Source organism: Zeus faber, assembly GCF_960531495.2.
Source record: "Zeus faber genome assembly, chromosome: 6".
In the NCBI taxonomy this organism is placed as follows: Eukaryota; Metazoa; Chordata; class Actinopteri; order Zeiformes; family Zeidae; genus Zeus; species Zeus faber.
The window spans coordinates 9,206,488-9,216,427 of NC_137201.1; the positions used below are offsets into that span (position 1 = coordinate 9,206,488).

At 47.2% G+C, this 9,940-nt stretch overlaps 1 protein-coding gene across 1 annotated transcript in view; it reads left to right on the forward strand.

The window, feature by feature from the left end:
* Positions 1-8,916, forward strand: part of bicd1a (bicaudal D homolog 1a) — a gene marked incomplete at both ends in the record, with an annotated part of 41,046 nt that extends 32,130 nt beyond the window's left edge. Inside the window, 5 exons of the mRNA XM_080003096.1 lie at positions 2,367-2,780; positions 3,153-3,893; positions 3,984-4,135; positions 5,013-5,223; positions 8,869-8,916. Of these exons, the coding sequence (XP_079859222.1) occupies positions 2,367-2,780; positions 3,153-3,893; positions 3,984-4,135; positions 5,013-5,223; positions 8,869-8,916 (1,566 nt within the window). The remainder of the gene's footprint in view (positions 1-2,366; positions 2,781-3,152; positions 3,894-3,983; positions 4,136-5,012; positions 5,224-8,868) is intronic.
* Positions 8,917-9,940: the final 1,024 nt, after the last annotated feature.

Here is a 9,940-nt window from a genome sequence, read left to right on the forward strand (position 1 = left end):
GAAATAAAATACAAATCTAAAAGTACATTAATACAATAAATAAATAGAAATCCTTACTTATACTTAATATTTATTAGCTTTGCCAAACAAACACAAATTAACTGCAGTCCATTTTTTTCCCATTTTCGATCCAGCAGCATAAGCCCTGCTTGTTCGAGATTTACACGTCTGCTTTAATCCCAGGCAATATAATGCATCTTGTGGTTCTGTGGCTACGGAGTCCACAGAAGCCTGCCCTTTTTGTGATGCCGATTTATGTTTGAGATGAAGTACGGCCGCCGCTATTACCTGTTATGTCGGAGTCCCTCCACCACCTTAAATCTGCCCACGCTCCCCAAGTCACAATGAGACGGTCGATAGTTCAGTGGAGCTCAGCTTGGACGTATAAATCCACCCATTTCGCACATCCGCCGTGTTTCAACACCGTTGACCGCTCCCGACCGCACGGCATTCCATCGGAGAATGAATCCAGTGGGGCTACCATCTGTCGGCTTCCACGCTAGCGCGGGCTGTCTTTGGACAAAGACTTGTGAGCGCCTGGAACCGACAACATGGTGGCGTTTACAAACAGACGACAAACAGCAGAGGGGAAAACACATAAATAAACAAAACAAATGAAAACAAACAAATAAGAAAAACAAAAACAAATCTCCTTTCCCCCATAAGGCCAGAGTAGGTCAAAGGCCAAGCCAATAGAATATCTACACAGTGATTGTGTATAGGTGTGCGCGTGTGTGTGCGCGCGCGTGCGTGCGTGTGTGCGTGCGTGCATGCGTGCATGTGTGTGTGTGCGCGGCGTGCCACGGGGCAACCTGTCAGGGAGAGTAGCGTGCGCGATGAAGGGTGGCAGATCGAGCGGAAGAGACGGACACTCTCAACGCCATTGGTCCGATGAGCTTGGAGACAAGGGGACTGGAATAGAAAGCCAGCACCGCCAGCAGGGACTATAAATAGGCGCGTGACGGGATGAAAAAAAAACAAAAAAGAAAGAAAAAAAAAAACGCTGTGTGAAAAAACAGTGCTAAAAAGAGACAGTGGCTAAGGAGCTTATGCCCATGTCCGCTTTGTGGTCGCAGGCCGGGACTCGCCGACCCTTTCTGCCTCAGAAATCAGCTGGGAAATGGATAATCAAATGTCTGTCCCCTAAACAAATCAGTGCTGTGGACTTTCTCGGTAAATGTATTAAGTCCCTAATCAAGTTTCTTACGGTGTCCATTAAATCCCGAAACATCAACTCCGTCAGCCTTCATCCCGCTTACCCTCCCTCGGCCGGAGGACCACATTTACTGGTTAAACAGGGTTTAACGTTCTAGTGAATCAATGGAAGGGAGTGAAAGGATGCATTTTTAATCATTTTCCTCAAGCTATACCCTACATGCAGTACCTATATACCAGTATATTCCTTTTTGCACATGCTAATTAATACACTGTATATGCACAGTGTGGAGTCTTGTATCCCCCCAAGACGAGCGGGCGGAGAAAATGTACTGACGCATCACTTTCTTAGCTTGGTTCCTTTGGCCTCTGTTGCAGTGTTAATAACTGGAAATATCTCTCTCTCTCTCTCTACATTGTCAGCGTGAAACTATTACCCAGTCATTTATGACCATTTTAAATGTTAGCATTGGATTTTTCTTGAGTTTAATAAATTGATTGAAGATCGTTGTACTCGTTTCCATGGAAATCAAGTTGTTCGGGATTTATTTTGTGTTTGGAGGGATATTAACTTTCTAATAATTGATTGAACCACCCATATAAGCCTATTACTAGATTCAAAATTCTACTAAAGGGTGGAAATTGCTATCCAAGAAGTTGTAGACTTGTAGACTAGAGAATGCTTGTTGATAGCACAGCACCTCACTGTAGGAAACGGTGCATTATGCTTGTTGCCTCAAATTAAAGACAGCATCTTCTCCGTGTTCCACAGATTAATTCATAAAGATAATATCATCACATCATGAGTTTTTTGCTTTGTAGGGGCTGTGCCAGGTCCAAAAGCGGATCAATCCGGTTCCTCCACCTCAGATGAGCTGACTCTTCTAATAGTAGGACTGATCACAAAGCGGTCAAACAGCACACTGATTCGATTACGGCACTGGGGTTTAAAAGTCTGCTAAATCCGTGTTGCTAAAACCAGTTGTGGACACATTTTACCGCAACCTATTGTTCACCTTTCATAGCTACGGGTGATTTGCATGTGTAAAATATTTTTGTGGCCTCTGAAAGTGATCTGGATCATTCCTACCCTTCTCACTGGCTTCTTAATGGTCTGTAAACCCCGTCTGGTAAAGCAAAAGGTTGTTGGACGTGCAGGTCTCCTCTTTGTCCGTCCCTCAAGCCACATTGTGTCCCCCCCCGTCCTGCAGGTGGAGCGCGAGAAAGCGGCGCTGCTGCTGACCCTGCAGGAGTCGCAGACACAGCTGCAGCACACGCAGGGCGCACTGACCGAGCAGCACGAGCGCCTCCACCGGCTCACCGAGCACGTGGACGCCATGAAGCTTCTGCACGGGGACAAGGAGCCCGAGGACCCCCGGCAGAGTGAGAAGCCCGACGGCGGGACCCCCTCGCCCTCGCCGCCGCCGGCCAACGGCGGGCACGAGTATGACCCGGAGGTCCGCGGGTTCGAGATCCTGGAGTGCAAGTACAGGGTGGCCGTGACGGAGGTGATCGACCTGAAGGCCAAGCTCAAAGCCCTGAAGGAGAAGTACAACCAGGCGGTGGAGGGCCAGGGGGAGGAGCATAACCACGACGATGACAGAACCAAAGTTCTGGACGAACAGGTGAACCATAACGCCAACAGGGCTCAGATGAAGTCTTTAATATGCCTCAAAAAGTCTTCAATGTAAATTGGTAAATTGGTGAAAATGTGCTTTGCAAGATGGCGCCACTAGCGAGTGTTAGCACGAGCAAGGATGCGTCGTGAAACCAGGGACAGGAAACAAGGCAGAGGGGTTGCCCGTGGAAACTTTGTTATTAACCATTGTTATAAGCAGATCAGCGATCATTATTAAGTAATTGACCGCTGATTGCCACTGTTGACCAATCAGAAGTGTTGAGTGAAGAGAAAAGCCTTTTTCCTGGTTGGAGGGGTGTGTCCTCCATATCGACATCTCTATAACCATATCTCCATCTCTGTTCCCTGTCCTGAGCAGGTGAGTCGTCTGGAGCGCAGCTGCCGCGAGAGCCGGGACAGGGTGGCGTGTCTGGAGGCGGAGCTGCGCTCGGCCACCAGCATGGCCGCCGAGAGCCACGGCATGCTGAACGTGGCGCAGGACGAGCTGGTGACCTTCAGCGAGGAGCTGGCGCAGCTCTACCACCACGTCTGCATGTGCAACAACGAGACGCCCAACCGTGTCATGCTGGATTACTACCGGCAGAGCCGCGTCACGCGCGGCGGCAGCCTCAAGGGCTCGGACGACCCGCGGGCGCTGCTCTCCCCCCGCCTGGCGCGCCGCCTGGCAGCCGCCGCGGCCTCCTGCTGTTCCGACCCCTCGCCGCGCTGCCCTGCGGACTCCCCGGGCGGAGAAACCACCTGGTCCAACGCCGGCGAGAAAGAGTCCCCCATGTGCCAGGGCAGCCCCAACCGCAGCCCGCTCAGCGTCTCCCCCTCCCCCTCTCCCGTGCCCTCGGAGGCGGGCACGGACCTACGCAAGGAGCCCATGAACATCTACAACCTCAATGCCATCATCAGAGACCAGGTCAAGCACCTCCAGAGGGCCGTGGACCGGTCGCTGCAGCTGTCCAGGCAGCGGGCGGCCGCCAGGGAGCTGGCCCCCATGCTGGACAAGGATAAGGAGTCCTGCATGGAGGAGATCCTGAAGCTCAAGTCCCTGCTGAGCACCAAGAGGGAGCAGATCGCCACACTCAGGCTGGTGCTCAAGGCCAACAAACAGGTGAGAAGAAATGGCATAAGATGTGATGTGAAAAGGGAATCAACCTATAGATCGTGCTGTCTTGCTAAAGTGAGTTCTTCTCCCTTGCAGACGGCTGAGGGGGCGCTGGCCAACCTGAAGAGCAAATATGAGAACGAGAAGTCCATGGTGACGGAGACCATGATGAAGCTCCGCAACGAGCTGAAAGCTCTGAAAGAAGACGCCGCCACCTTCTCGTCCCTCAGGGCCATGTTCGCCACCAGGTGAGGTGGATTCTGGGATTCTGGATTCTGAGAAGTAACAAACTCTGCAAAAGTAGACGATGACCTATTGATAAACACAATTAAAACTTCAAGCAGCCTCAAAAGCGCCACGTGACCAAATATATTTTTGAGGAAGAGTCAACTTAATGCTCTCAAAACGATTTAGGATAGGTGTGATAAGTCTCCCAAACCATTATGTTAGAGTGAATGTGAGTCATGGTTTAAAAGAAGAGTGTTTACTGTATATGATTTCCAGCATGGACATCGCACAAATTGAAAGTCGTACAGTGTATATAGCTATCAGTGACAAACTTCCCAGAGAGCGCTGTCCTTGGTTGGCCTGCCAAGTTTCAAGGACCTATGCCACAGTGACTGATAGATTGATAGATTAGATATTGCAACATTAAATCAGAATTGTATTTGCTAATATCTCAGAGATTCTTTAGTCGGTCCTTTATCTGTTAGGTATCTTTGTTCAGGCGTGTCCACAGAACACTTGGTGTTAATCTCATGGCTCATGAGGAGAAGAAGATTTTCCAAAGACTCCAAAACTTCCCAGATGGCGAAAAAACCAAACAGACCTTTTATGTTCTTGGAGCAAAATTAGTTCAGCATGAGAAAATACACATGTATACCAAGTTTCAGGTGTGTGGTTCAAAACAGGGAGGCGTTTTGTTGTTTTGTGTCGTTTTTGAGTTTTCATTTGAACATTCGACTCCTTATTTGCGTGCCCCCTGTGGCCCAATTAGTACGGAGCTCAACAATAAACATGGCAAAAGCCCATGAAGCACAAATACGATTAAAAAAACAAAAAGACGAAGACCTGGATGTGCAGCCAGTCGGAATTATAGCTCCCGTCCCCGCCGCCTGTCCCCAGGTGTGACGAGTACGTCACCCAGCTGGACGAGATGCAGCGGCAGCTGGCGGCGGCCGAGGACGAGAAGAAGACGCTCAACTCGCTGCTGCGCATGGCCATCCAGCAGAAGCTGGCGCTGACGCAGCGGCTGGAGGACCTGGAGTTCGACCACGAGCAGACCTACCGAGGGCGCGGAGCCAAAGTGCCCAAGATCAAGAGCAGCCCGCCCAAAGTAAGTCACTGTGACCATCTCGCAGTTACCCCCTCCCCCCTGTGTGTGTCAGCCCCACCGCCCCCATCAGCTTATTGATAAACACACCTGTTCCTCCCTGTCCCTGTTGACCCCCTGTCAAAACCAACCTGGAGCCAATGGGTAACCCTAGGTCATCCCCCCACACCCTCATTCTAGACGCCCCTTAGTCACAGCAGAAAGAGGTCAAAGGTCGTAGAGGTCCCTCTCTCGGATCATGGCAAAGCTGGGCTTCCTTACCTGAGTAGGATACAGAGAGGATCGTTTTTTTGTTTTTTTTTTGTTTTTTTTTTAAACGACCACATGAACACTACTGGCCGGTGTTCTTGAATATGTGAGTAGATAAAAACGACGGCTTTATTTAAACCTTCATTGAACCAGGGTACGGCCACATTGAGATCCTCCTCACAAGGGGAGCCTGGTCATGAAAAAAGAAAACACAAATTATAGAAACGTATGGACATTCAGAAAAAAAAACAAAAAAACACAACTTGAGAACTACATTCATATTGAAGTATTCTGCGTTTGAAATCAGAAATTTAGAATGAAATACAAGGTTTTGGGTGATGGATGATGAACTCTGATCTCACCAGTGGAACCCGGTCACGAATTAAGTCATTTGGGCGTAAACTGTACCTGGCCTTATTTGACTGGACAAATACGGAATAAGAACGAGCGCGGCAGACCAGTTACAGCTTTGTACGTACACAAAAAATGTTCCAATACTTCAATGGCACCATCTGCCACTTTGGGTGCAACCCCGCCGTTTTTGTCATCGGGAAGTAGCGTCGTCACAATGCATTGTGGGATGTGCAGAGAGGCATCTCTGACAGCTGCCGCTCTTCAAACACTCAAACAGCTCTCCTAATAGTGACGGGCTCTAAGTGCTAACTGCTGAGTTATTGAGTGGAGTCCTTGCTCGGTTGTTAGTGTTGTTCGTGCAAAGTGAACGTTTTGACCCAGCCTTTCCATTTTGAAATGGAACATTTTCACGATATTGAAGATATATTTATTGACCCATTTTCTTTCTCATTTCTGAGAAAGGCGATATCATGGAAGGTCCCTCCCTGCTTTAATTCTAAAGGGGGGGGGGGGGGGGGGGGGGGAATGAATTAAAAAAATCGATATATGTTTTATTGTTGTCTTAGATTGCAGCAGTAATAATGGGGAAAGGGAGGCCACCACTGCAGAATGCGGCTGAGGTTTGTTTGTCTCCGAGCGCCTCTGAGTGGCGGAAACCAGGAACTACAACGGATAAAGCATTATTGAATGCAGAAACGAGGGAGAGAATTAGAGATTAAAAGAGTTTAAATTAATGACAAACAATAACCTCCTGACAGCTCCATCAAAAATTAATAATTTTATGACATTCTACCCCCTATATATTTTTTTTCTGATATCTCATTCATTATTTATCACATTATATTTGCTGCGTTTCATCCGTCCGTGCTGTTGCGTATTAATATGCAGCACCGAGCATTGACAGATGGAGCAGGTGGTTCTGGTTTCTATGGAAACCAGCAGCCCCCCCCCCCCTCTCTGTACCCCTCTCAGTCCACGGTGCACCTTAATGCTCTTCAGCATTTTTCTCCTCAAAGTTATGACTAAAAGGGCTTCACCGTTCAACAGGTACGGGAGGGTTTGACGACACCCCCTAACCCCAATTCCTAAGGTGGGCGAGGGAAAACCTTTAAGAAGGGAACCACATTAAAGGTAGAAGGGTGTGGTATACTTGCGAGAAAACATGTATTATAAGACATTATATTTTAAAACTATATTTGTCCAACTGTATTTATCTTATTTGAATGTATTTATTTATCCAGTCGAAGGTTTCAGTCAGTCAGTCAAGGAGAGTGACACAACCACTGTGTATCGTATATAATGGGCTCCTCACGTCAGTTCTTCTGTTCACTACTAGGGGGCACAAACCAGCATTTTCATCGCTGCTTCTTGCTGGATGCTCAAATACTGTCAACTTAAGGCAGTGATATTCAACCTTTTTCATATCATATCTCTCGATTTGAAACGCATTAAGTCACAGACAAGATTTGATCTCTGGGACGTCAATCCGAAAATATATTTATTATAAGAGTATGATTGAGTCAAGACGTGAGTACCAATGAGACTATGTTCAAAACAGTCATTATTGTACACTCTCTAATGGTGCTCGAGTCTTGTAGATTAAGCCATGACAACTTTAAGCCACGAGTCATTTTGCTGGGGCCCCCCCTGGAACCTCTTGAGCGACCCCTGTGGGCTCTCCGGACCCCATGTTGACAATCAGTGAGCTAAATAAAGGGCAAAAAAAAAAAAGGGGACAAAATTGGTGAGCTGAGGCTTGTGCTGTAATCTGTAGCGAGGTCAGGGTTGGGCCGACTCCACTAGTCCAGTCACTTTTTGTAACCCCGCGCCACAATAAGGATGATTGTACAGTACCAACAAATAGAGTATTGAATTTGGAAACGCATGCATAAACTGCAACTGTGTGTGTGTGTGTGTGCGTGTGTGTGTGTGTGTGTGTGTGTGTGTGTGTGTGTGTGCGTGCGTGTGCGTGTGCGTGCGTGTGTGTGTGTGTGTGTGTGTGTCTGTCTCGTGCTGCTCTGTGTTCCACTACAAGGTTGCTGTGTGTGCCCCTGGTTTGAGCCCAACAGAGGGTGCGGTCTTGTCAGGGCATTCAGACAAGACTGGCTTTTAGCCACAATCATTGACGTCTAAAACAGAAGCAAAGGGTTCATTTTGTTTCTTTAAGTATTAAAACTCTTGTTTTTTCGACGGAATGCACCTTTTATTCACATCAGAGATCAACTCAGAGAATCACCGGGGTAATACAGTCCAATCGTGTTTTTTATTCGAGATTTATTTCCGTTCGTTTAGTTCCGTTAGTACTGGAAAAAATACAGTGAAATCCACATTTTTCTGGTTTTCACAAATCGAATTAAGGTTTCACAAATACGAAATAGGGTTTGAAATTCTGTTTAGACTTTTTATTATTATCTAGTCCAGGTTTGACTGCTACAGTGTAAGTACAGTAGTTTTTTGTTTTTTTTTACTAGACCTGGTCTTAAATGGCGAAAAAAATGTGAAATCCACCCTTTCTCTGTTTTCACGAATAAAACAAAGTTTTCACAAATCTGAAATATTGCTTTACATGCTTTTTAATATCATTGCAATAATACAAAGCATTAACCATGTGTTTTTAGTGAACTTCAGCCATGCACCAGTAGACAGTGCGTGACTCAAAATCCCAAGGTTTTTGGAACAATTCTCAGAAATCTGAGGTTTTTGAAGGCACCGTAACAGAAGCAGATAATGGGCTCGCCTTCAGCTGATTACTGAGATTTTCAAAACGCTGCTCTTCCAATATTATTTTTTGTCTGAAATACATTTTTCAATTCTTCACAAAAATAAAAACATGACATAAAAAAAAAAAAGAAATTTGGCGGCCCCCCTGCAGTACCAGTTGAAGGAAACTACGATAGAAGTACAGCACCAGTTCTCATGGGTGTCCCTGACAATACCGCCCTCATCTCCCCCGTGCTGTGTCTCCCCCCTGTTGTCTCGGTCCATTTGTACTAACCCTGAGTGTCACCACTCTGTATATCTGTCTAATTTATCAGTTTCTTGTAGATTGTCAGCAGCCTGCTGCCTCAGTATCGCCACTCTCCCCACAACTGAGGCGAGGGAGAGCGTCCCGAGCCCCCAGGTAACCGGCCCGCCACCCGCTGGCCGCCGGCAGGACCGCGCCACTGGCGTCCATCTTCCTGTCACATTCTCAAGCACTTTGTTCCATCTACACATCTTCATCCCCACTCTTCCTTTTCCTCCCACGCTTGTGAAAAGCAGGGGAAAAAGTAGGAAATAACATGCAATTTATGGCACCAGCCAAAAACATGTCTCCTCAAGTTGCTTAAAACGAGGCAGAATAATCGCTTCTTCTGAATATATAATATAATAAGGGTATGAATGTAACCATTCAGAGCAGGCAAGGTGATCCCCGCCTCGATAAAAAACCCAAAACAAAAACAAGAAGAGCGGGATTTTTCCGACTCACCTGCCGACTCGAGACATTGTTTTCACTGCGCGTCTTTAAATAGCTGCACGCCTGCACTCGGTCACGGGGCCGCGCTCAAGCTCGGCGCAGCATGTTGATGCCGGCCCATCCCCGCACCGCAGGTCCAGACCAGCTGCAGCTTTTCATGATAAAGCTCGGTTTAAAAACGAAACCCAAACTCAATCCCCATGCATGCTCAGTCTTTTTAATCATGCACGGCACTCCGCATTGTAAGAACTGTGAAATAGTTGCATACCGTGTACTACGCCTAGCTCGTTTTCAGTGTGTGAGAAACCCTAGTATGGGGAAAGTACCTGGATGTGAAACTGCATCTGGTGAAAGGAGGTGGAGCGGCTTTTCGATGATAAAGGCCACACATTCCGGGACACGGATTCGGCCTCATTCTAATCTGGACGAAGTGAAATGGCATTTCTCAGGCGGGATTTAAAATAGTCTGTCAGTCTAAAATAGACTTTCGGACCCTAGTCTTGGTTTAAAAAAAGGGAGATTAGAGCTAGTCCAGGTGTCAGGGAAGGTTCAAATTAAACCCGTCCAGAGGCAGGATTATTTTTGGGATTAATGGACGTGGTTGAACCTTGACAGTCGGGAAAATGGATTATCTGGACGAAGACCAGACAGAAGGAACTC